This window comes from Saimiri boliviensis, chromosome 10, assembly GCF_048565385.1.
Source record: "Saimiri boliviensis isolate mSaiBol1 chromosome 10, mSaiBol1.pri, whole genome shotgun sequence".
Lineage (NCBI taxonomy): Eukaryota > Metazoa > Chordata > Mammalia > Primates > Cebidae > Saimiri > Saimiri boliviensis.
In genome coordinates this window covers 51225191-51251902 of record NC_133458.1, presented here as the reverse complement: position 1 = coordinate 51251902, position 26712 = coordinate 51225191, and the positions used below count along the sequence as shown (strand labels likewise).

The window sequence follows — 26712 nt, the reverse complement described above, 5'->3', positions numbered from 1 at the left end:
GCCTTTGCCTATATAGGGGAAGTACAACTGATCCTTGACAACACAGGGATTAGGGACGCCAACCCATCCATGCAGTCAAAAATCCACATACAACTTTTGACTCCCCAAAAACCAGAAGCCTTACCAATAACATAAACAGATTAACACATATTTTGTATGTTATATGTATTATATATGGTATTCCCACAATGAAACAAACTAAATAAAAGAAAACGTTATTAAGAAAATCATCAGCCAGGTGCAGTGGCTCACACCTGTAATCCCAGCACTTTGGGAGGCCGAGGAGGCTGACCACCTGAGATCAGGAGTTCAAGACCAGCCTGTCCAACCTGCTGAAGCCCCGTATCTACTAAAAATACAAAAATTAGCTGGACATGGTGGCTGGCGCCTCTAATCTCAGCTACTCGGGAGGCTGAGGCAGGAGAATCTGGGAGGGAAAGGTTGTGGTGAGCCAAGATTGTACCACTACACTCCAGTCTGGGCCACAGAGTAAGACTCCATCTCAAAAAAAAATCATAAGAGGCCAGGCACAATGGCTCATGCCTATAATCCAAGCACTTTGGAAGGCTGAAGCAAGAGGATCACTTGAGCACAGGAGTTCGAGACCAGCCAGGGCAACATGACAATACCCTGTCTCTACTAAAAACATAAAAATTAGCCGGGCATGGTGATGTGTGCCTGTAGTCCCAGCTACTTGGGGGTCTAAGGTGGGAGGATCACTTGAGACCGAGAGGCGAAGGTCACAGTGAGACAAGATCATGCCACCGCACTCTAGCCTGGGCGACACAGCAAGACCTTGTCTCAAAAAAAAAAAAAGAAAAATCATAAGGAAGAGAAAATATATTTACTATCTGTCATAGTCTATTTTTGCTGCTATAAAGGAATATCTAAACCTGGGTAATGTATTAAAATAAAGAAAATGAGATGCATGCGGCTTACGGTTCTACAGGCTGTACAGTAAGCATGACACCAGAATCTACTTCCAGTAAGGGTCTCAGGCTGCTTCTACCCCATGGTAAAAAAGAGCTAGCATGTGCTGAGATCACACAGCAAGAGAGAGAGAGAGAGAGAGAGAGAGAGAGCGAGAAAGAGAGAGAGAAAGCAAGAGTGGAGGTGGAGGTGCCAGGCTCTTTTCAACAACCTGTTCTCCGGAAACTAAAAGTGAGAAGAAGTAAGAATGACACATCAAGCCATTCAAGAGGGATCCACCCGCTACAATCCAAACGCCAGGCTCCAGCACCAACACTGGGGTAGCAAATTTCAACATGAGGCTTGGAGAGGCCAAACAAACCATATCCAAACCATAGCACTATTTATTTAGTTGAAGTAGATCATCATGAAGGTCACCATGCTCATCACCTTCACAGTGAAAAAGAAGTCAAAAGCAGTCTTCAATAATCAGAACCCTTCTGCTTAATTGTTGATATCTATTTGTTTTCTGGCACTGCTGCTGCTAAGAGGTCCTCCTCATCTTCTGGCAGAGGTTTGAAAGCCCTCATTCCCATCAAATGATCTTCTGGTAATTCTTGCAGTGTGGTGTCTAATGGCTCTTGAATTTCTCACAATCCATATGTGGAAACCCTTCATCATTCTCACTCCCACCTTTCTGACCATATCTACAAGCTCTTTCATGATTTCCTTGATTGTAAATCCTGTGAGGTCATGTACATCTGACACTTTTCTCCAGCAGGAATTTGTTTCAAGTCTGATGATTTTCATGCCTTTTTCTATAACAACAATGGTATCTTCTGTGGTGTAACCCACACATTCATGATGGTCTCTCAAATGAGTTCTCTTTTATTGCACTGACAAGCCTTTCCATAGAATACAGTGTTGTAATGAGTCTTAAAGGTCCTCATGGCTCCCTGATGTGGACATTTCTTAAGGCATTTCTAAATTAGAGACATTGTGTTTGGGGTCAAGTAAACTATTTCCACACTTCTGTGTTGAACTCGTGGAGTTCTGGATGATCAGAGGCATTGTCCAAAATCCAAAGAACTTTAAAAGGCAGTTCCCTCACTCGGTAGGTATTTCCTGACTTCAGCGAGAAAGCATCAATGGAATCAATCCAAAAAAGGGTTCTCATTGTCCAGGACTTCTTGTACAACCAAAAGACTAGCAGCCAGTATTTATCTTCTCCCTTCAAGGCTCAAGGTTGCCAGCTTTATAGACAAGGGCAGTCCTGATCATAAACCTTACTGCATTTGCACAGAACAGTAGTTAGCCCATCCCTTCCTGCCTTAAATCCTGGTGCTTACTTCTTTTTCTTATGAATAGAATTAACATCCTCTATGGCATTTTTTTTTCCAGAATGCGGCACTTTAATCTACATTAAAATGTATTTAGAGCCAGGAGCAGTGGCTCATGCCTGTAATTCTCACACTTTGGGAGGCTGAGGCAGGTGGATCACCTATGGTAAGGAGTTGGAGACCACCCTGGCCAATATGGTGAAACCTCATCTCAACTTAAAATACAAAAACTTAGCCAGGTGTGGTGGCGTGTGCCTGTAGTCCCAGCTACTCAGGAGACTGAGGCAGGAGAATCGCTTGAACCCAGAAGGCAGAGGTTGCAGTGAGCCGAGACTACACTACTACATTCCAGCCTGGGCAACAAAAGCAAAAGTCTGTCTCAAAAAAAAAAAAAAATCTACTTAGGCCAGGTGCAATGGCTCACATAAGTAATCCCAACACTTTGGGAGGCCAAGGCAAGAGAATTGAAGTCTAGCCTGGGCAATATAAGGAGACTGAGTCTCCAAAAAATAATTTAAAAATTAGCTGGGTGTGATGGTGGCGTGTGTCTGTATTCTCAGCTACTCAGGAGGCTGAGATGGGAGGATCACGTAAGCCTAGTAGGTCAAGGCTGGAGCACTGAATTCCAGCCTGGGAGAACAAAACTCTTATCTTTAAAAAAAAAGAAAAAATATATATATTCAGGCAGATAACCTTTCTCCTCAGTGATTTTCTTAATGGTGTCTGCAAACTCATATGCTGCCTCTTAGTTGGCAGAAGTGGCTTCTGTTATCTCAACATTTCTTTTTGTTTGTTTGTTTGGTGTTGCTCAACTTCCTGTTGTTGATTTGCATCAGCATTTCTTAAGGCAAGGCAAACTTCTTTCTGAAATTATCAAATCACCTTTTGCTGGTAGTAAGTTCTCTAGCTTTACATCTTTCACCTTTACAGTTGTCATACAGATGTCACTTTTTCTCTAATTATATTAGCATCTACAGGTCTTTTTTTTTTTTTTTTTTTTTTTTTTTGAGACAGAGCTTGCTCTGCTCTGTTGCCTAGGCTGGAGTGCAGTGGCGTGATCTCAGCTCACTGCAACTCTGCCTCCTAGGTTCAAGCGATTCTCCTGCCTCAGCCTCCTGAGTAGCTGGGACTACAGGCATGGACCACCACACCTGGCTAACTTTTGTATTTTCAGTAGAGATGGGGTTTCACCATATTCACCAGGCTGGTCTCGAACTCCTGACCTCATGACCCACCCACAGTAGCCTCCCAAAGTGCTGGGATTACAAGCGTGAGCCATTGTGCCCCGCTAGGTATGCCTTTCTTATTGCAATCCTGCACCCACATAAAAGCTGCATTTTCAAAATATGATAAAGGAGTATTTCACAAAAAGTGTGAGATTTTCACACCTGCTGGCATAGCTACAAAAACGGCTTCATGAATTTCCTTTCCTTTTTTTCACTATGGTCATTTATGCTAAATTCATTTATCTTTAAATGGCAAGCAACCACATAGAATGCATTCATTTTATGGTGCATATCAAGCAATATGACTTTTTCTTGTAACATGACATTTCTCTCCTTCCTGAAAGCACTTCCAGTATCACTAGTGTCACTCCGTGAGTCCCATGGTGTTACTGAAGTCCCATGGTGTTACTGAAGGTTTAGAGTACTGCACTAAACATAGTGAAATATATGTAAGAAAAATATGAGATCACTATTTTTTACTTTTTATTTTTATTTTTTAAATAGATGAAGTCTCACTATATTGCCAGGCTAGTCTTGAACTCCTGAGCTCAAATGCTCCTCCCACCTTGGTGTCCAAACGTGCTGGGATTACACCCACTGTGTCTGGCCAAGATCGCTTTTTACCAAGGTACACAATTTACTGGAGATGAGCTGCCCACATGGAGACGATTAGCATCACAGGGCTTTGTTTTGTTTTTTGTTTTGTTCTGAGACAGGTTTGACTCTGTCACCCAGTCTGCAGTGCAGTGGCATGATCTTGGCTCACTGCAACCCTGGCCTCTTGAGGTCAAACAATCCTCCTGCCTCAGCCTCCTGAGTAGCTGAGACTATAAGCATGCACCACCACACCTAGCTAATTTTTGTATTTTTTATAGAGACGAGGTCTCGGCATGTTGTCCAGGCTAGTCTCAAACTCCTTGGCTCAAGCAATCCACCCACCTCGGCCTCCCAAAGTGCTGGGATTACTGGCACGAGCAACTGCACCTGGTCAACCACCGGCCATTTTAAGCATCACAGGAATACTTCCAACACTTGAGCTTACTACAGAAGCAACAGGGCCGGACGCAGTGGCTCAAGCCTGTAATCCCAGCACTTTGGGAGTCCGAGGCGGGTGGATCATGAGGTCAAGAGATCAAGACCATCCTGGTCAACATCGTGAAACCCCGTCTCTACTAAAAATACAAAAAATTAGCTGAGCATGGTGGCGCGTGCCTGTAATCCCAGCTAATCAGGAGGCTGAGGCAGGAGAATTGCCTGAACCCAAGAGGCGGAGGTTGTAGTGAGCCGAGATAGCGCCATTGCACTCCAGCCTGGATAACAAGAGTGAAACTCCGCCTCAAAAAAAAGCAACAGAAGGTAGCTACAAAATTATTACAGTATTACAATATATACTACAGGTAATTCCATGCAGTTATGATTTAATACTGCACCTTTATGTTTGCTTGCATTTCTCTTGACTGCAAATAGTGCCATGTACAGTCTGTTTGTACACATGCATTTTGTGTACATTTCACGGTAGTAAATGATAACACAAACTAGCATCTACAAATATTTTAAGCATTCACGACATATCTTTCACTTAATTTTTAAAAACTATTTTAGGCTACACAGTTCACCTTCAAGTTTTTTCAAACTACAGAAAATCTCCAAAAAATTTACCAATATATTTATTTTAAAAAATTTCCATAGGTCAAACACAAGTTATTTAAAGGCAAACTGTATATATTTTTCAGTAATGGGATTTAAAACAAAGAGAATACAGTTACAAAGCTTAGAATCATCTGAAGTGTACATTTAACTGATTACAAAGACAGAACAGGTAGTGGGCATCAGTGGAGCCAAGGAAAAGGGAGATCATTTCTATTACTGGCATGCATATAGTCTGCTGGTTACTATAAAAGAACAGCCTTCTAGCTACTGAAAAGTAAAACAAGTTTTTAAAGCTAAGGTAAAAAAATATGGCCTTATTGCTTTTTAAAAAAAAACTGTTTTCCTGTATTCTAAGATTTTCTATGTAAAGCATCTTCTATCCCACTCCCACAGGTGCACATGGTAAAACCGTGCAGATTCATGTGACCTACTAAGGGTCTCTTCAGACAAATAACATTTTTTACCTTTTTTTTTCCCTCCCAGCAAAGGAAGGAGTTAAAAGTAAGGTTCTTACAATAATCCCTCTTTGATGACTAGAAACTTTATTTTCTGTATCAGTCCCATAAGGGTTTATCATCCTACAGCTTAATGGTAGTATGAAAGACCACTGAATCAGAATCCAACACTGTAAGCTGGCTAAGGCACTAAAAAGATAAGTGACTTTCATCAAAAGCCGCGCTCCTGCCCAGATCGGTGGCTCAAGCCTGTTATCCTAGCATTTTAGGAAGCTAAGGCGGGCAGATCACTTGAGGTCAGGAGTTCAAGACCAGACTGGCAACATGATGAAACCGTCTCTACTAAAAATACAAAAAATTAGCCAGGCGTGGTGGCACACGCCTATAATCCCAGCTATTTAAGAGGCTGAAGCATGAGAATCGCTTCAACCCAGGAGGCGGGAGTTAGAGTGAACTGAGATCGTGCCACTGCACTCCAGCCTGGGTGACAGAGAAAATCTCTATCTCTAAAAAAAAAGAAGAGCCACACTTCTCCAGTCCTTCATTTATCCTTCAGTGAAAACATGGAATGGTTTAGGGCAATGAACTTCAAACTGTGTTCTTCAAAGATGCTTTGGGGAGCACCCTAGTGGACAAGATGAAGGCCACACGGCAAGGACCAAGGTCTCACCTGCTAATTCTCTAAGAGTAGAGCCACCTTTTCCACTTTATACATATCAGTATTCTGCACAAGATTTTTTTTTTTTCTCTCGCTCTGTTACCCAGGCTGGAGTGCAATGGCACGATCTCATAACCTCCACCTGCCATTTTCAAGCAATTCTCCTGTCTCAGCCTCCCCAGTAGCTGGGACTACAGGTGCACACTACCATGCCTGGCTAATTTTTTGTACTTTTAGTAGAGATGGGATTTCACCATATTGGCCACGCTGGTGTCGAACCCCTGACCTCAAGTGATCCGCCCACCTCAGTCTCCCAAAGTGCTGGGACTACAGGCCTAAGACACCGTACCCAGCCTACACAAGATTTTATTTCACATCATGTTCTGCTACTACAAAGTAAGGCTGAGGCCGGGCGCGGTGGCTCAAGCCTGTAATCCCAGCACTTTGGGAGGCTGAGGCGGGTGGATCATGAGGTCAAGAGATCAAGACCATCCTGGTCAACATGGTGAAACCCCGTCTCTACTAAAAATACAAAAAATTAGCTGGGCATGGTGGCACGTGCCTGTAATCCCAGCTACTCAGGAGGCTAAAGGCAGGAGAATTGCCTGAACCCAGGAGGCGGAGGTTGCGGTGAGCCGAGATCACGCCATTGCACTCCAGCCTGGGTAACAAGAGTGAAACTCCCATCTCAAAAAAAAAAAAAAAAAAACAACAACAACAACAACAACAAAAAAGTAAGGCTGAAAAACACTGATCCAGGTACTCTGTACACAAAGTCCTGGCCACTCCATACATTTTCAGACCCGGAGCCATACACAGTGAATTTCGTCCGTGAAAGTGTAGTCAATTTTACATCAATTCTGCAATTAATGTTCAGTAACATCTTAGGATAAAATACATCATGCCCAATCCTCCAAAAAAACTATCAATAAGATAATCTAGAAACAAAAATAATCAACAGGATAAGGTTCCCCATAAAACTAACTGAAGGAGCTAGCTGGCATCGAACACAGTGGCAACCTTTGTACCCTAGATATCAGAAGAAATGATAGCACCTGGTGAACAAATGAAGCACCAGGCACAGAAGTAGGACTGCCAAGAGCCAGGAATCTCTTTTAAGTGGATTATCCATCTTATCTCTACTACATTTCAATCAGACTTCAGCTTCCTGGGGATGTCATTCCTAGCTTAGTTTTTCCTTAGCCTTTCTCCAACCATATCTACTATACCTGCCCAACACACACAGTCCATCCAAAGGCATATCTAAGTTTAAGTAGTTTGGGGGATACAGGTACCCACACTACTTTGTCCACAAAGTTCAATGACAGTTGTATGGTACAACATACCCAAGTTTAATGCATTCAATCATGTCATTTAGATGCTCTTCCTTGTTCCTTTTTAGGCTCCATATTCTAACACTGATTTGAAAATTATAATGTCTAAAAATATTTACATTAATCATTTTTCAAAGAGATGCCTGATGGCCGGGCGCGGTGGCTCAAGCCTGTAATCCCAGCACTTTGGGAGGCCGAGGCGGGTGGATCACAAGGTCGAGAGATCGAGACCAACCTGGTCAACATGGTGAAACCCCGTCTCTACTAAAAATACAAAAAATTAGCTGGGCATGGTGGTGCGTGCCTATAATCCCAGCTACGCAGGAGGCTGAGGCAGGAGAATTGCCTGAACCCAGGAGGCGGAGGTTGCGGTGAGCCGAGATCGCGCCATTGCACTCCAGCCTGGGTAACAAGAGCGAAACTCCGTCTCAAAAAAAAAAAAAAAAAAAAGAGATGCCTGAAACAATGCACTCTGGAACTGATGAACCCATTTTTGTTTTGTTTTTGAGACTCTCACTCTGCCACCCAGGCTAGAGTGCAGTGCCGCCATCTCGGCTCACTGCAACCTCCACCTCCCAGGTTCAAATGATTCTCATGCCTCAGCCTCCCAAGCAGCTGGGACTATAGGCATACACCATCAATCCTGACAAATTTTTTTTTATTGTAGTAGACAGGGTTTCATTATGTTGCCCAGGCTGGTCTGGAACTTCTGACCTGAGGTAATCCACCCACCTCAGCCTCCCAAAGTGCTAGGATTTCAGGAATGATCTACCAGTCCAGGCCAGATTATTAATTTTGAACTGACTAGCAAAGCTGTTTAACTACAAAATGTCATCCAGGCTGGAGTGCAGTGGTGTGATCTTGGCTCACTGCAAACTCTATCTCCTAGGTTCAAGTGACTCTCCTGTCTCAGCCTCCCCAGTAGCTGGGATTACTGTGTGTGCCACCACACCCAGCTAATTTTTGTATTTTTAGTAGAGATGGGGTTTCACCACCTTGGCCAGGCTGGTCTCGAACTCCCGACCTCAGGTGATCCGCTCACCTCAGCCTCCCAAAGTGCTGGGATTACAGGCATGAGTGAGCTACCGTGCCTGGCTGGTTTTTCCCAACTTTCTTATTTGTCATTAAGTATAACAGTTCTAAGTAAAAAACTTTTAATTTTGTCATTTTGTGTTGCTTCTCTCTTCAGGTCCCATAATTAATTAATTAGTCCTAATCCTGTTGATTCTTCTTTAAAAGAGCTTTTCCAAACTGTAAGAGCCTTTAAAAGGATCAATGTCTTTGACCTAATATTTCTGTTTACAGAACTCCATCCAGTCTAAGAAAATCTGAAATGCAAAGATATTCACTGAAGTAGTATCACGCCAGCAAACTGGAGACATCTGTCTAGCAATAGGGAAATATTTAAGCAAATTAAATAAATTAGAATGTTAGTCACTAATAATTAGCTATGAAGTTTTTCAAGACATGAAAAATGTTTCTAACAAAAAGTAAAATGAGGAAAGCAGGATATAAAATCATATGTAAGAGATGATAAAGTAAGCAACAAAAACGCAGTAACAGAAAAAGAACAGAAGGAAATACACCAAAATATTAGCAATGTCCTATCTGTGCATATCGTGCTTGCTGGTGAGAATATGAGTCATTTTTGTTTTCTGTCTTTTAATACTCCTATAATTTCTAGATATGGCATATAATATTTTTAAAACATGGAAAAAAAATTTTTTTAACTGTGTTTCCAATTCAAGACGCTTCAGGTCTCCTGAAATAAACAATAAATTCAGTATTATCCCAACCCAATGGCAAAACAATACTGGGATAGGGACTTGAAAAGTATTGCCTTAATGAAAAAATACACAAGAATGGCCCCCAAAAATATAATAGCAAGTATAACACATGGGTATGGGGGTATGAGAGAGCACTGCATTTCCAAAAACTAAAATGTAGTCAGGCCAGGCACAGTGGCTCACACCTGTAATCCCAACACTTTAGAAAGTCAAAGTGGGAGGACAGCTTGAAGCCAGGAGTTCAAGACCAACCTGGGCAGCAAAGCAATACCCTCCTGTATTTTAAAAAGAAAACAAAATGTATGGCGGGAGTTGAAGGCAATTAAAAAAAAAAAGTATTCAAAATCACAGCAATAAAGGTAACTTGGAACTACAGCAAAAACAGAGAAGTCAACATGCTCAAGTATAGGTGGAATACAATTGAGTAGGCACAACTGGATAAGCTATTTAGCAGTGGGGACCGAGGCAATGCGCATGCCCAGCGCCATTTCGCGCATGCGCTCTCTGCGGCTTCCCTTGACCTCTGACCCTCCGTGCACTCTTCAGCCCTAGCCGCAAGGCCGGGAAGTTGGAGCCGGAGTGCCAGTAGCAGAGCGGATGCCATGACCAAGGCACAGATCATCGTGATAGGCGTGCAGGTAGTGGGCAGTGCCTTTGCACAAGCCCTGCGGCTGGAGTTTGCGGCCACCCAGGCCACAGCTGATGCCCGAGGACACGCTAGACACCGGTCTGCAGCCGCTTCCAACCTCTCCAGCCTCAGCCTTCAGGAGGCACAGCAGATTCTCAACGTGTCCAAGCTGAGCCCCTAATTTATAGCTTGGTAATAAATGTCTTTTCTTAAAAAAAAAAAAGAAAGAAAAAAAGAAAGAAGCAAGCAACAAAAGTCTAACCACAGAACAGCCAACCTTTACTGAAGACTCACCACAGGTCCACAATTCTTGGGAGCAGGTTATTTCCCCTACTCAAGTTGTTTACATTTTCCAAAGGTAATATGTCACCCGTATCATGTATTATGCAATATTCCAGAAAGGTATGGAGAAGCACATCCCAGGTATTTTAAAACATGCAATTTATAGCTGGGCACCGTGAGGCAAATTTTCATATTACATTTTCCAAAGGTAATATGACACCCACATCATGTATTATGCAATATTCCAAAAAGGTATGGAGAAGCACATCCCAGGTATTTTAAAACATGCAACTTACAACTGGGCACAGTGAGGCAAATGTTTACAGTTCCAGCTACTCAGAAGGCTGAAACAATCCCAGCATTTTGGGAGACCGAGGTCAGCAGATCACGAGCTCAGGAGATGGATACCAGCCTGACCAACATGGTGAAACCCCATCTCTACTAAAAATACAAAAATTAGCCAGACCTGGTAGCACACACTTATAACCTCAATCAGGAGGCTAATGCAGGAGAACTACTTGAACCTGGGAGGCAGAGGTTGCAGTGAGCCTAAATCATGCCACTTAACACCCAGGCTGGGCAACAGAGTGAGACTCAGTCTCAAAAAAAAAAAAAAAAAAAAAAAAAGGACAATGCTCTGTCTTCCTATTCACTCACACAGCTCATGCAGACGTGCAGACCCAAGGTTACTTTTATCTTAAAACACTGTGCTGGCCCAGCACAGTGGCTCATGCCTGTAATCCCAGCACTTTGGATGGCCAAGGTGGGTGAGTCCCGAGGTCAAGGGATCGAGACCATCCTGGCCAACATGGTGAAACTCTGTCTAACTAAAAATACAAAAAATTAGGCTGGGTGCGGTGGCTCACACCTGTAATCCCAGCACTTTGGGAGGCCGAGGCGGGTGGATCACGAGGTCAAGAGATCGAGACCATCCTGGTCAACATGGTGAAACCTGGTCTCTACTAAAAATACAAAAAATTAGCTGGGCATGGTGGCACGTGCCTGTAATCCCAGCTACTCAGGAAGCTGAGGCAAGAGGACTGCTTGAACCTGGGAGGCAGAGGTTGCAGTGAGACGAGATCATGCGCTACAAGCTGGTGACAGAGTGAGACTCTGTCTCAAAAAAGAAAAACACTGTGCCAAGATAGCTGCAGCTGTAGTCTCTAATAATTTTCTTTTTTTTTTTTTTTTGAGACGGAGTTTCGCTCTTGTTACCCAGGCTGGAGTGCAACCTCCGCCTCCTGGGTTCAAGCGATTCTCCTGCCTCAGCCTCCCTAGTAGCAGGGACTACAGGCGTGCGCCATCATGCCCAGCTAATTTTTGTATTTTTAGTACAGACGGGGTTTCACCATGTTGACCAGGATGGTCTCGATCTCCTGACCTCATGATCCACCCGCCTCGGCCTCCCAAAGTCCTGGGATTACAGACGTGAGCCAGCGCGCCCGGCCGTCTCTAATAATTTTCTAAATACCAGAAGCGCAAGCCAAGATTAAGCCTCATCTCACTTTAATTTTATCTGCAGACTAACACTGCTGACCATGACCTTCTTGAAATACTGTATCCCCTTGATTTCTGTGGGACAACTTTCTCCAGGGTCTCCCATCTCTCTGGCTCCTCCTTTACCAACCCTACCTACAGCCTTCGTTTCACCTGTTAATGCACCTTCAGCCAGTCCCTAACATCAGCTATACCTGACAATTCCCAATATGCATCTCCTAAACAATGCTCTTCTCAGTGCTCTAGCTACAAACACTGACCAAACAACTCTTAAAGGAATTCATATGGAGACCTCAAAAAGCCTGGACAAAGTCACCATTAATTTTTCCCAAACATTTGCATTCCCAATTATGGCAACACCACCCACAAATTTAGCTAATTCAGAAACCTGGAATTCATCCTAGACCCTTCCCACTCTCCTCTCACATTAAACTGGACACTAAATCTAGTGGATTCTAGCCCCTTTGTACACATCAGTTTCCTGACACCTCATGCAATAGCCTCCCAATGGAGTGCCTGGCCTCTAAGCAGTTCTACACATAATAGCTAGAGGAATCTTTCTAAAAACCTGAGTCTGTGCCCCTTAACAGCTCCCCAGTCCCTCGTTTGACTTCCTCAGAGCCCCACTTACTGCTTACCACACCCTGCACTCCAGCCTTACTAACCTTCTTGACATTCCAAGACTACACGCCATTTTAACCCTCACATGTTGACACCAACTGCAATGTTTCTTCTGCCTGGGACACCCTTGCCCTGCCCCCTTATTTTACTTGATAAATTAAGGGGGCAGGGCAGAACCAGTTGACAATGCCCTTCTGATTTCCAGTTTACTTTCAGATTACAAAATGATACCCATAATGATTAGAAAAATACACACCTTATACATATACCTGAAAAAGAAGTCAACTGAAAATCTACAAATTTTTATAAATCAATAAAAACTTAAAACACAGTATTAAAGGGTGGGGAACAAAAGACTTAAAAAGGCACTTCACAAAATAGGAAACTCAAATGACCAATAAACATATGAAAAGATGTTTAATATCATTACTCAGGAAAATGTAACTGAAAACCATAATGAAATATCAATACACACCCATAATAGCTATAATTAAAATGACACTGCCAAGTGTGGACAAAAATGTGAAGTAACCATAAGTGTCTTTACACTTGTGGGAGTATAAAGTAGTTCAATCAAAACTACATCTTTGAGCCTGGGCAACACACAGAGATCCCATCTCTACAAAAAAATTTAAAATCAGCTGGGCATGGTGGTGCTTGCCTGTACTCCCAGCTACTCAGGAGGCTGAGTCAGGAGGATCACTTGAGGCCAGCAATTTGAGGTGGCAGCAGTGATCTATGATCGTGCCACTGCCAGTCCACGAAGCAACAACCAGTCTCCAAAACAAACAAACAAACAAAAAAACACAGGCTGGCCACAGTGCTGCACGACATCAGGAGTTCGAGATTAGCTCAACCAATATGGTGAAGCCTCCATCTCTACTAAAAATACAAAAATTACCCAGGCGTGGTGGCCCATACCTGTAATCTCAGCTACTCCAGAGGCTGAGACAGGAGAATTGCTTGAACCTGGGAGGCAGAGGTTGCCATCAGCCCAGATTGCACTGCCCTCCAGCCTGAGCAACAGAGTGAGATTCCACCTTTTTTTTTTTTTTGAGACGGAGTTTCGCTCTTGTTGCCCATGATGGGAGCGCAGTGACATGATCTCAGCTCACCAGAACCTCCGCCTCCGAGGTTCACGCAATTCTCCTGCCTCAGCCTCCTGGGTATCGGGGACTACAGGCACATGCCACAGTGTCCAGCTAATTTTTGTGTTTTTAGTAGAGATGGGGTTTCACCATTTGACCAGGATGGCCTCGATCTCCTGACCTCGTGATCCACCCGCCTCAGCCTCCCAAAGTGCTGGGATTACAGGTGTGAGTCACCGTACCCAGACGCAAGACTCCAAATACAAAAAAAAATAAAAATAAAAAAAACATGCTCTGTCTCATACAACTGCAAGGTTGCTTTTATCTTAAAACACTATGCTGGGCGAGGCGGGGTGGTTTGAGCCTATAATCCCAGCACTTTGGGAGGCCAAGGCGGGCAGATCACCTGAGGTCGGGAGTTCAAGACCAGCCTGACCAACATGGAGAAACCCTGTCTCTATTAAAAATAAAAAATTAGCTGGGTGTGGTGGTGTGGGCCTGTAATACCAGCCATCTAGGAGGCTGAAGCAGAAAAATCGCTTGAACCTGGTAATCAGAGGTTGCAGTGAACCAAGATTGTGCCATTGCCCTACAGCCTGGGCAACAAGAAAAAATCTGTCTTAAAAACAAACAAACAAAAAACACTGTGTAACAACCACTGACATAGTACTTACATTATATTATATATTATTAGTAATCCAGAGGTCATTTAAAATATACAGGAGGATGTGTGAAGGTTACAAGGGACTTGAGTATCTTCAGATTTCATTATCTGAGGGTGCCCCGGAACCAATCCTCCAAGAATACTTGAGGGATGACTGTATATTCTATATGATTTCATTTATATGAAGTTCAAGAGCAGACAAAACTAATCAATAACAACAGATATCAGAAAAGTTGTTGCTTCTAGGTGGTATATACTACATAGAAGTATATAGAGTATAGCCTAAGGAGAAGCATGAGAAAACTTACGGAGTATTGGAAGGGTTCTGTATATTGATCTAGGTGGTAGTTTCAGGAGCATAAACATACATAAGGCGGGCACTGTGGCTCACGCCTGTAATCCCATCTTTTAGGGAGGCAGAGACGGGAGGATAGCTTGAGCCCAGGAGTTCAAGAAATGCCTGGGCAATATAGCGAGACCCCATTCTCCACAAAAAGGAAAAAAACAAAAAGACAAAAAAAAAGTGTGACTCCCCTCAAAGCAACAACCCCCCTTTTTAAAAAAAAAATATATATTTACATTAAAAAAATCATCAAACTGTACACTGCCAGGCATGGTGGCAAATACCTGTAATCCCAACTACTTGGGAGTCTGAGATAGGGAATCACCCAAACCCAAGAGGGTGAAGAAGACAGACTAGGTGGCAAGGCAAGATTCTATCTCTAAAAAAGAAAATTAAAATTAAAAATGATTTTTTTTTTTTTGAGATCAAGTTTCGATGCATCGCCCAGGCTGGCATGCAGTGGCACAATTTTGGCTCACTGCAACCTCCACCTCCCAGGTTCTCTCACCTCAGCCTTTTGAGTAGCTGGGACTACAGGCATGCGCCACCCCTCCCGGCTAATTTCTGCATTTTTAGTAGAGACAGGGTTTGATCATGTTGGCCAGGCTGTTCTCAAAACCCCTGACCTCAAGTGATCTTCACTGATCTTTAAAAGATCAATACACTTTGCATACATGTATATACATGTATGCAGAACTCAATTTTTAAAAAAATAAACAAAACCATGCACAAGTAACAGAGTAACACACCAAAACAATTAGATACCCTAAATTAACATGCTAAAAAACTTTTAAATTAAAAATCATTAGTGAAGCCACAGCTAATGCTTACTTCTTAATTTTTCTATATTATGCTAAATTCTGTACTGAATTTTCTACCATGACCATATTACTTTTCACACACACACACACACACACACACACACACACACACACACACACACACACAAGCTGGGCCGGGTGCGGTAGCTGGCTGTAATCCCAGCACTTTGGGAGGCTGAGGCAGGCAGATCACTTGAGGCCTAGGCCAGGAGTTCCTGACCAGCCTCCTATACTAAAAACACAAAGAAAATTAGCTGAGCATGGTGGCGCATGCCTATAATCCCAGTTACAAGGGAGGCTGAGGCACAAGGATCACTTGAACCGAAGAGGCAGAGGTTGCAGTGAGCCAAGATCATGCCACTGCACTCCTGCCTGGGTGACACAGTCAGACTCTGACTCAAATAAAAATAAATAAAAGCAGTTTCACTAAAATGACAATGTTAAAACGAAATGTGGCCAGACAAGGTGGCTCACAACTGTAATCCTGATGCTTTGGGACTCCAAGCAGGGCAGATCACAAGGTCAGAAGTTCAAGGCCAGCCTGGTCAACATGGTGAAACCCTGTCTCTACAAAACACAAAAAAAATCAGCCAGGCATGGTAGCAGGCACCTGTAATCCCAGCACTTTGGGAGACTGAAGCAGGAGGATCACCTGAAGTCAGGAGTTTGAGACGAGCCTGGCCAACACGGCAAAACCCCATCTCTACTAAAAGTACAAAAATTAGCCAGGGGTGGTGGTAGGCACCTGTAATCCCAGCTACTCAGGAGGCTAAGCACGCCACTACACTCCACCCTGGGCAACAAGAGCGAGACTCCATCTCAAAACAAAACAAGAAAAAAAAAAAAAAAACAGAAGCTATTTATATCCAAATATCCTTTCACCTGTGAATAAACTGTCGATCCACACAATGAAATACTTGTCAGCAATAAAAAGGAATGCACTACGGTCACAGGCAGCAACAGGCATGAATCTCAAGGGCATTATGCTGAGTGAAAAAGGGAATCACAAAAGGTGACGGTGACATACTGTATAATTCCATTTATATAACATTCTCGAAGTGGCAACATTAAGTGATAGAGAACAGATCAGTGCTTGCCAAGCTTAGAGTCAGGGAAAGAGAATGTAACTGTTCTCTGTGGTAATGAAATAGTTTCCCATCCTGACTGTGGTGATTATTCTAATCTACGTAAATGATACAATTTGTTACAGCTACACTAACACAAAGGGGGCAGAGAAAACTGATAAAGTCCAAGTAAAATCTTTCTTGAGTTAATAACATTTGTGTCAATGTCAATTTCTTAGTTTCAACAATGTTCTATGGTTATTTAAGATATCAATGTGGGGGAAGTTGAAAAAAGGGTACACAAAGAACTCTGAACTACTTTTGCAAAGTCTTCTGAGTCTGAAATTATTTCAAAACTAAATGTTTTAATAAAAATAAGAACAAAAAAGAAATAGAATTTTTTTTTGAGGTGGAGTCTCACTCTATCACCCAGACTGAAGTGCAGTGGCACAATCTCAGCTCACTGCAACCTCGCTCTCCCAGTTCAAGGGATTCTTCTGCCTCAGCCTCCAGAGTAGCTGGGACTACAGGTGCGCGCCACCATGCCCAACTAATTTTTCTATTTTTATAGAGACGGGGTTTCACCATATTGGCCAGGCTGGTCTCAAACTCCTACGTGACCTTGTGATCATCCCACGTCAGCCTCCCACGTGCTGGGATTACAGGCATGAGCCACCTCGCCCAGCCAGAAATAGAAAAAAAAAATTTTTTTTTTTTTTTTTTTTTTTTGAGACAGAGTTTCGCTCTTGTTACCCAGGCTGGAGTGCAATGGCGCGATCTCAGCTCACCGCAACCTCTGCTTCCTGGGTTCAGGCAATTCTCCTGCCTCAGCCTCCTGAGTAGCTGGGATTACAGGCACGTGCCACCACGCCCAGCTAATTTTTTGTATTTTTAGTAGAGACAGGGTTTCACCATGTTGACCAGGATGGTCTCGATCTCTTGACCTCATGATCCACCCGCCTTGGCCTCCCAAAGTGCTGGGATTACAGGCTTGAGCCATCGCGTCCGGCCAGAAATAGAAAAATTTTAAACAACAATGGATGAATGGGTAAGCTGTGGCATATCAACACTACTTATTCAGCAATATAAAGGAACAAAGTACCAATACGTGCCACAATATGGATGGATCTTGAAAACATTATTCTAAGGAAACCAGACACAAAGCCACATATTGTATATTCCATTTACATGAAATGTTCAGAATAAGTAGATTCATAGAGACTTAGAATGTAAATTAGTTGTTGCCAAGGCAGGGAGAAGGGGAATGGAGAATAACTGGAAAACAAACATGGAATTTCTTTCTGGGGAAGTGATAATGTTATAGAATTAGATAATGGCTGCACAACTTAATAAACAGACTAAAAATTTGTAAATGGCATATTTTAAAAGGTAAACTTTAGGATATGGGAACTATATCTCAATAACTTATTTTAAAAAATAAATGCAAGAGATCTTTTAAAAACTGTACCTACATATAAACATGCCCTAATGCAAAAACTTATACCAAGTTATGAGATGTAGCTAATTCCTAAGATATGTGACTAAACAACACTACAGTCCTTCCGTGCTGCCTGTTACTCACAAAGCGGCACAATTAACATTTAGCGGCCGGGCGCGGTGGCTCAAGCCTGTAATCCCAGCACTTTGGGAGGCCGAGGCGGGTGGATCACGAGGTCAAGAGATCGAGACCATCCCGGTCAACGTGGTGAAACCCCGTCTCTACTAAAAATACTAAAAATCAGCTGGGCGTGGTGGCACGTGCCTGTAATCCCAGCTACTCGGGAGGCTGAGGCAGGAGAACTGCCTGAACCCAGGAGGCGGAGGCTGCGGTGAGCCGAGATCGTGCCATTGCACTCCAGCCTGGGTAACAAGAGCGAAACTCCGTCTCAAAAAAAAAAAAAAAAAAAAAAAATTTAGCAAACTAAACTCAGAGAATAATCTACCACTAAGCTGAGAAATCTTAATCTTATTCCTGACAACTACAATTTCCAGTGTACCATAAAAACAGCCTCTAGGAACTGGCTCAATTCATAAAAGCTCACGGATTTTAACAGAACTAAAATTAATGAAAAGCCAGTTTGCCTAACAAAAGTAGGTAACAACAGTAAATCATATTAAACCAACCCAGATCCAGAGTCACATAATTCAAGTTTGCCAGTCATCGAATTAATAAATTATGCCTATCATAAAAAAAAAAAATTATACCTATCTCCTTTTCCTCCTCTGGAAAGTTAATCAAAAAGTAAAAATAGGGATTCAGGAGACCTGAATTCTGATTTAAATGAAGCTACTGGGTAGCCTTAACCTGTCAGAGCTGTCTGTAAAATGCAGAGTACCCTGAAAATACTAGTGTCCTGGAGATCCTTTTACTTCTCAGGTGCCACTCCTTGCACACTCAACCATGCACTACTGCAGGCCAGGTCTGTTTCCACTGCTATCCCCTTCTCCACAATCTACTCTCTAGGTAGCAGCCATGCTCTTTTTAAACAGGAATCAGAACCTGTCCCTTCCACATATAAGCCTCCAATGGCCTACGAAGGCAGATATGCTCTTACTCCTGCCTCCCATCAACCTCTCCAGACACCGTGACCTTTGGGTTCCTCGAATACTTTCAGTCCATTCCTCCCCAGGGCCTCTGCCACACTCCATCTCCTCTTCATTCTCCATCCTGCTCAAATGTCACCTCTCAGAGAGGTGAGTGTGGACTCTGGTCCTGGGCTGCCTGGATTCAGCTTAACAGCTGGGCATGTTAATGTTACTCTTGCTGTGTCCCTGTTTCCTCATCTGTAAAATGTAGTTAACAGTGCCTACCTCATAGGGTTGTCAACAAGGTACACATAAAGCAATCAGCAGAGTGGCAGTGTTCAAATATCATCTATTATTATGACTTAAGATGCCTCATCTTAATTTTCTTCATATCCCTTAGCCCTGTCTGAAATTATCCTGTCACCCTCTTTGTGGTTTTCCCCAAACGTCCAAAGAATGTTAGCTTTGCAAGGAGCTTTGTCTTATTCAAAGTTCTATTACCATCTTCAAAGAAAAACATGTAAATATCCATTGAATACATGAATAAATAAGTAACATCAAACACTTCAAAGAAATGTCTTGATTCAGGCCGAGAGCAGTGGCTCACGCCTGTAATCCCAGCACTGTGGGAGGAAAATTCGGGTAGATCACCTTAGGTCAGGAGTTGGGAGACCAGCCTGGCCAAAACAGTGAAATCCCATCTCTACTAAAAAGGGTGGCACGTGCCTGTAATCCCAGCTACTCAGGAGGCTGAGACAAGAGAATTGCCTGAACCCGGGAGGTGGAGGTTGTGGTGAGCTGAGATCGTGCCATTGCACTCCAGCCTGGGTAGCAAGAGTGAAACTCCGTCTCAAAAAAAAAAAAAAAAAAAAAAAAATTAGCTGGGTGTGGTGGCGGGCACCTGTAATTCCAGCTACTCGGGAGGCCGAGGCAGGAGAATTGCTTGAAACCGGGAGGCAGAAGTTGCAATGAGCCGAGATCAGGCCATTGCACTCCAGCTTGGGCAACAAGAGTGAAACTGTTTTAGAATAAATAAATAAAATGAAAAATAAAATAATGTCTTGTGAAAAATGATATTGCCTCAATTAGTTATATAATTGGGCTGGTCCCGTTACCTATCAGCCTCAAATTCTATTACATATACACAACACACAGTGGGAGAAAGCAGCAGATTAATCTGTGAGGGTAAAAGCTGAGTACTGTGACTGGCTATTCACCAAGTCTTCATAAACATACCACATACCAAACTGTGGCCCACCAGAAAGGCCCTTGGCCATTAGGAAAATCATAACCTAATATATGCAAATAAAAACCACATACTGACTTAATTAGAACTGTTCTTCTACATGTATGCATAGGTAGCATGCACACATACATGGTCTGTTTGTACATACAGCCATCTCTAACACTGGGGTCATACCTTTCCCACTTCTTTTTGTTTCTGAATATAACAAACTACGTGGAATTAAATCAATTCTTTGAAGTAAAAGCTGTGATTAAAACCCAGTACTCATTCAGAATCCTAAACATCACAGTTCTTACCACTGGGTAAACGTCCATGGTTCACCAAAGGAAATCTCAAATTTAAGGTTCTAATTCACTTGAAAACTAGCACTAATTTTTTAAAAAGCATCTAAAACTACCAAAAATCCATTCCATTTTAACATCTTACGAATTCAACGTCCTACTTTTACTCACCGATTTAGTTCTTCATGTCCTTAGTAAGTCCTTTCCCCTTACTCTTTTTTTTTTAAGACAGGTATATTTTTATGTCACTCTCCACATTTTGTGAAGCCCTAAAAATACTTTCAAATATGTTCCTTTTAAATGAACAAAGTCCTGTCGTCCTGTACTATAACTTAATAATGACTTAGCCGGTTTTCCTAGAAGCCAACCATGGGTCTGAAATTCTCCAGGTAGGGACCAAGGCCAAAAGAAGGGGAAAAAAGCCTGAGAGTGCTGCGAGGTACCCCTCAAAGGAAACAAACAACCAAAAATGTTTCCGGATTTTATTAAAGACGATGCTGGACTCTCGTTCCCCACAGTACCAAACATGCCACAAAGAGTATTTTTGCTCAGAAGAGCAATTAATCTAGAGGACGAGGTAACGATGTTGAACGCTGGTAAAAATCAAAAAAATTAGGAGAGAAGAGTGGAAGAGGAGAAGACGCGGCGGCGCTGTGCGGTCTCGGAGCAGCTCTCCAGGAAAGGCTTCTCGTTCGGGCAGCTGCCTCCCGGCTCGGGTGCACGGGCAGGCTGGAGGTGGCCCGCGCGGGCGCGTTTTCCATCCCGCCGGGCTCCCGCCCCACGCCCCAGCCCCAGCCCCAGCCCCAGCCTCTGCCTCAGCCCCAGCCCCAGCCCCAGCCCCAGCCCTCTCCCCGCGCACACGCCCACCGCCCGGCGCAGCCCGCGACCCAGGCGCCCGCCGCGCACCCAAGTCACCATCGACCCGAGCGGAAAGTTTCGAATCCAAACCCGAGAGCCGAAATGCACAGGTCTCGGGGCTGAACTCGCGCCAGGAACACGCCCCAGGCGAACCACTTGACAACCAGCTCCGGTTCTCAGCAGAAAGGCCGACAGGCGGAGGCGGGGGCCGGGGAGGAAGGGGAGGCGAGACACTCGCCCTCGCGCACACTCGGCCCCTCCGCCTCCTCCGCCCGCGGCTCAGGTGGGAGCCGCGCAGCCGCCAGACGCCAGCACCCGGCGCGCCGGAGCCGGGTGGCGGACGTCGGGGCCCCTCCCGGGAAGGGCCACGACCCCCGGGCCAGCTCGGCGCTTGGGGAGGGGTGCGCACGCCCCGCCCTGCGCCTCCCCGCCGGTCCCCCGCCCGCCAGCGGCGACCCGGGGCGGGAAGGCGCGGGGTCGAGGCTCCGGGATGCTCGGGAACCGGCCGCAGCCCGCGCGCCCCTCCCCCGCCGCCGCCCCTCCCCCCGGGCCGCCCGCGGGGCGCAGGAGCCGAGCGCCGGCGTCCCAGGGGAGCAGCCGGCCAGCCCGCCCGGGCACCCAGGCAACTTTCCCCTGCGCGGCTGCGGGCGCCCCCAACGGGGCGGGCGTGGGGACCGGGGACAGGCGCAGCGTGGACTCACTTTTTCGGATGTTTCTCTCTTTTCGGCCTCCGCTTTCGGGCCTGAATGGCCAGCACTGGGGGAAGAGAAGACACACATTAACGGTCGGGCCGCCCGCCCGGGCCGGCCGCGTGGCGAGGAGGGGGCGCGCCGCGGGCCACTCACCTTTCCGGGAGCTCATTCCGACGCGGCGGAAGCGGGGCGGGGGGCTTCGCGGCGGCGGCGACGCGAGCGCCGAGACGAGCCGGGCTCCAGCCTCCACTCGCTCCGCCGGCCAGGAGGAGGCGGGAACCGCGCCTGCGCCGCCGCCGCTGCCGCCGCTGCTCCCGCGGGGGCCCAGCAAGACCCGCCCCCGGCCGGCCCCGCCCCCGCCCCGCCCCGCCCCCACCCCGCCGGCCGCCGGGGTCGGGACCCCCGTGCCGCTCGCCCCGCGCCCCCGCCCCACCCACCTGTGCAGGAGTGGCCGCCGCCCGTGGCCGCGCTGGCCCTCGGCCTCCCCGGCCCCAGCCCGCGGCCCGGGCCTCCACCTCCTGCGCCCCTGCGGCTGGCCCAGGCCGCCCGCCTCTCCCGGGCACCCGGCCCGCGGGACCCTCCCTCCCCGCCGCGGCCTCTCTCCTCCGCACCCCGGCCTGTCGCGCCGCCCGCCTCTCCATGCGCCCTTCCTTGGCCGGCGCCTCCGCGGGTCTCGCACCACCACTCTTCCCGCGGCCTCTTCTCCCCCTTTGCTCCTCTACATCCTTGCATCCCCATGAGCACCGCTTCCTCCTCTCCGGCGGGCGTGGAAAGGGCACACGACCAAAAGCTGGGAAACCTGGGTCCGCGATTCGCAGTGTGACCTTGGAGAAGTCGTTTTCTCTCTCACCTCTACCTGCCCTCCAGGATTACACGAGTGTAATGAAGGGAAAGATACAGATAGCATTCAAAGTAGGATCAAGGTTTTGCACATCAATTGAAGCCCGGTTCCGTAAACACCATGTGTGTAACAATTCAAAACAACAATCACACCAAGTAGTTATTTTCTGTATCCTGCAATGAGGAAACTGAGTCACAACGAGGTTAAACAGTTTAACCAGCCAGGATCGAAATTCAGCCCTGGCCGGCCCCAAACTCCACCTTATCAGGCTGCCTACAAAAGATCTGAATCAAGTTTACAGTGGCACAGAAAGGTAACTGCAATGTTCTCTTCTGTATGTAAATAGTTACAATAGTTTTTGGAAGATACACATCCTGACCATTAACTCCCTCTTTAGTTACGCAACTGTATCTTTAACTGACAAGGTGGCTTACTCTAAAGATGTTAAATCAGACAGAACAGAAAAGGCCGCTTGGATTTTGAAGAGCCCTTAACTTTTTATTTTCAAAAATATGAAACCCGATAGAAAAGTTACAAGGAAAATATAATCAACAGTCAAATTAACCTATATTCACCTTTTTTTTTTTTTTTTTTTTGAGATGGAGTCTCACTCTGTCGCCCAGCTGGAGTGCAGTGGCACAAACTTGGCTCACTGTAACCTGCCTCTCCTGGGTTCAAGCAATTCTCCTGCCTCAGCCTCGCAAGTAGCTGGGACTACAGGTGCTTTTTTGAATTTTTAGTAGATACGGGGTTTCACAATGTTAGCCAGGATGGTCTCCATCTCCTGACCTCGTGATCTACCCTCTTCTCCCTCCCAAAGTGCTGGAATTACAGACATGAACCACCACACCTGGCCACCAATTTTTAACATTCTGCCACATGTGCTATCTGCGTGCCTGTGAGTATGGTTTGTTTTGCTCATTTGAGTTTTTGCAGACAGTTACCCTTTATCCCTAAATATTTCAATACATATCTACTAAGAACAAAGGTAATCTCCTACATAATCAGAATTCCATGATCACTCCAAGAAACTTCTGTACTAATTCAGTGTAATCATCTGTAACATACAGGCCATATTCAATTTTGCAAAATATCCTAGTAATATCACTTGTAGCTGATTTTCTTTTTTTCCTAATTCAGGTTACCATTAAGGATCATCCGTTGAATTTGTCATGTCTTTTTAAACTCCTTTAGTCTAGAATCATTCTTGGTTTTGTTTTTTGGTTTTCTTTCTATTTATTTATTTACTTTGAAATGGAGTCTCGCTTTATCACCCAGGCTAGAGTGCAGTGGTGCAATCTCAGATCACTGCAATTTCTGCCTCCCAGGTCCAAGTGATTCTTCTGCCTCAGCCTCCTGAGTAGCTGGGATTACCACACCTAATGTTTTTTTCTTCTTTTTTAGAGATGGGGTTTCACCATGTTGGCTAGGATGGTCTCGATCTCTTGACCTCGTGATCCACCCACCTCGGCCTCCCAAAGTGCTAGGATTACAGGTGTGAGCCACTGCGCCCAGCCAATTTTTTTTTTTTTTTTTTTTTTTTTTTTTTTTTTGTGGAGACAGGGTTTCACTGTGTTGGCCAGGCTGGTCTCAAACTCCTGATCTCAGGTGATCCAACCACCTCAGCCTCCCAAAGTGCTAGGATTACAGGCCTGAGCCTCGGTACCCGGTCCCCTTTTTATTTTTTTAATTTTTTTTTAAATAACATTGACATTTTTGAAGAATCCAGTTCTACTATTTTGCAGAATGTTCCTTATTTTGGATTTACTTCCCTATGGTTAGATTCAAGTTAAACATACTTTTTTTTTTTTTTTTTTTTTTAAGATGGGGTTTCACCATGACGGCCAGGCTGGTCTTGAACTCCTGACCTCAGGTGATCCACCCACCTCAGCCTCCCAAAGTGCTAGGATTACAGGCGTAAGCCACCGTACCCAGCCCAAGTTAAACAATTTTGTTGAGTATACTATAGGTGATGTTGTGTCCATCTTAGTGCATGAAAATATGATGTCGGTTTGTTCCATTACTGGTGATGTTACAGTTACTTATTTCTCCAAGATACAGATACCTTTTCCCTCTGTATTTAAGAAGTCTGTGTAAAAAAATGAGCAAAGGATTTGAATGGACATTTCTCCAAAGACATCCAAATAACCAAACAAGCATGTGACAAGAGGATTAACATCATTAGTTGTTAGGAAAATACAAAGCAAAACCATAAAGCGCTACTACTTCCCACCTACTAGGATGACCATAAAAAAATTTTTGAGACGGAGTCTTGCTCTGTCGCCTAGGTTGGAGTGCAGTGGCATGATCTCGGCTCACTGCAACCTCCACCTCCTGGGTTCAAGCCATTCTTGCCTCAGCCTTCCAAGTAGCTGGGACTACAGGTGTGTGCCACCATGCCCAGCTAATTTTTTTCTTATTTTTGGTAGAGATGAGGTTTCGCTGTATTGGTCAGGCTGGTCTTGAACTCCTGAACTTGTGATCTACCTGCCTCGGTCTCCCAAAGTGCTGGGATTACAGGCATGAACCACCACACACAGCCATAAAAATTTTTTTAATGGAAAATAAGGCCAGGCTTAATGTCTCACGAGTATAATCTCAGCCTTTTGGGAGGCTGAGGCTGGAAGATCATCTGAGCCCAGGAGCTGGAGGCTGCAGTGAACTATGATCACACCACTGCACTCCAGCCTGGACAACAGAGTGAGACCCCATCTCAAAAAAAAATGTTAATGGACAATAAGTATTGGTGAGGATTCTGGAACCCTTATATGTTGGAAACCTCCTACATTTAGGAATGTAAAACGGTACAGTTATTATGGAAACAGTCTGTTGGCTTCTCAGAAAGCTAATTATAGAATTAACAACAATTCCATTTCTAAGTATATATGCACAAGGACTGAAAACAGGCACTCAAACAATCTTTGTACATGAGTGTTCATAGCAGCACTATCATAACAGCCAAAAGGTGGAAACAACCTAAATGGTCATCCATAAATGAATGAGTAAACTAATTGTCTGTACATGCACTGGAATATTTTCAGCCATAAAAAGAATTTAGTACTCACACATGCTACAATGTGAATGAACATTGAAAACATTATGCTAAATAAAAGAAGCCAGACACAAAATGTCGCATATTGTATGATCCCATTTATATGAGATATCCAGAAATCCACAGAAAGCAGATTGGTGGGAGTTGAGGGGTGAGAGAAGGAGGGAGCAACTGCTTAATGAGTACCAAGTTTTATTTTACTGTGATGAAAATGTTTTGGTGCTAGATAAAGGTGGTGGCACAACATTGCCAAAGTACTAAATGCTTCTGAATTGTTCACTTTAAAGTGGTGTGTTTCATCTAAAACAAAAAGCTTCCTTGTGTGGGGTGATCCTTTGAAACTGTAAATATATCTCTTCCCTGACAATATCAATGGGTTGGCATCCATTGACAATTCTTGCCTAAATCAACTATTACCATACTGGTTGTAGAACAATGATTTTATAATCCTATCATTCCATCTATGTTAAGGGCCTTTTTTTTTTTTTTTTTTTTTTTGAGACAGGTGGTCTTGCTCTGTTGCCCAGGCTGCCGTGCAGTGGTGAGATCTCAGCTCACTGTAACCTCTACCTCCCAAGTTCATGTGATTCTCCCACCTCAGCCTCCCAAGTAGCTGGGACTACAGGCACAGGCCATTTGTTTGTTTGTTTGTTTGTTTGTTTGTTTTTGGAGATAGAGTCTCATTCTTGTTGCCCAGGCTGGAGTATAAGAGCACAATCTCTGCTCACTGCAACCTCTGCCTCCTAGGTTCAAGCACTTCTCCTGCCTCGGCCTGCTGAGTAGCTGGCATTACAAGTGCCCACCACCACACCTGGCTAATATTTTTTGTACTTTTAGTAAAGACAGGGT

At 44.7% G+C, this 26712-nt stretch overlaps 1 protein-coding gene across 9 annotated transcripts in view; it reads right to left on the bottom strand.

Moving 5' to 3' along the window:
• The window catches only part of SRPK2 (SRSF protein kinase 2), a 276714-nt gene extending 253984 nt beyond the window's left edge, over nucleotides 1-22730 (bottom strand). For 4 of the 9 annotated variants that reach the window (XM_074379271.1, XM_074379272.1, XM_039473056.2 and 1 more), the window contains exons 1-2: nucleotides 22124-22258; nucleotides 21980-22034 (exon numbers count right to left, since the gene is read on the bottom strand). Coding sequence is in view for 7 of the 9 variants with exons in the window: in XM_039473056.2 (XP_039328990.1) it covers nucleotides 21980-22034; nucleotides 22124-22139 (71 nt within the window). In the remaining 2 variants the exon portion in view is untranslated. Of the gene's footprint in view, nucleotides 1-21979; nucleotides 22035-22123; nucleotides 22259-22581 lie in introns of those variants that run through there. The other 5 variants (XM_074379268.1, XM_074379270.1, XM_039473055.2 and 2 more) reach the window with 3 other exon arrangements.
• Nucleotides 22731-26712: the final 3982 nt, after the last annotated feature.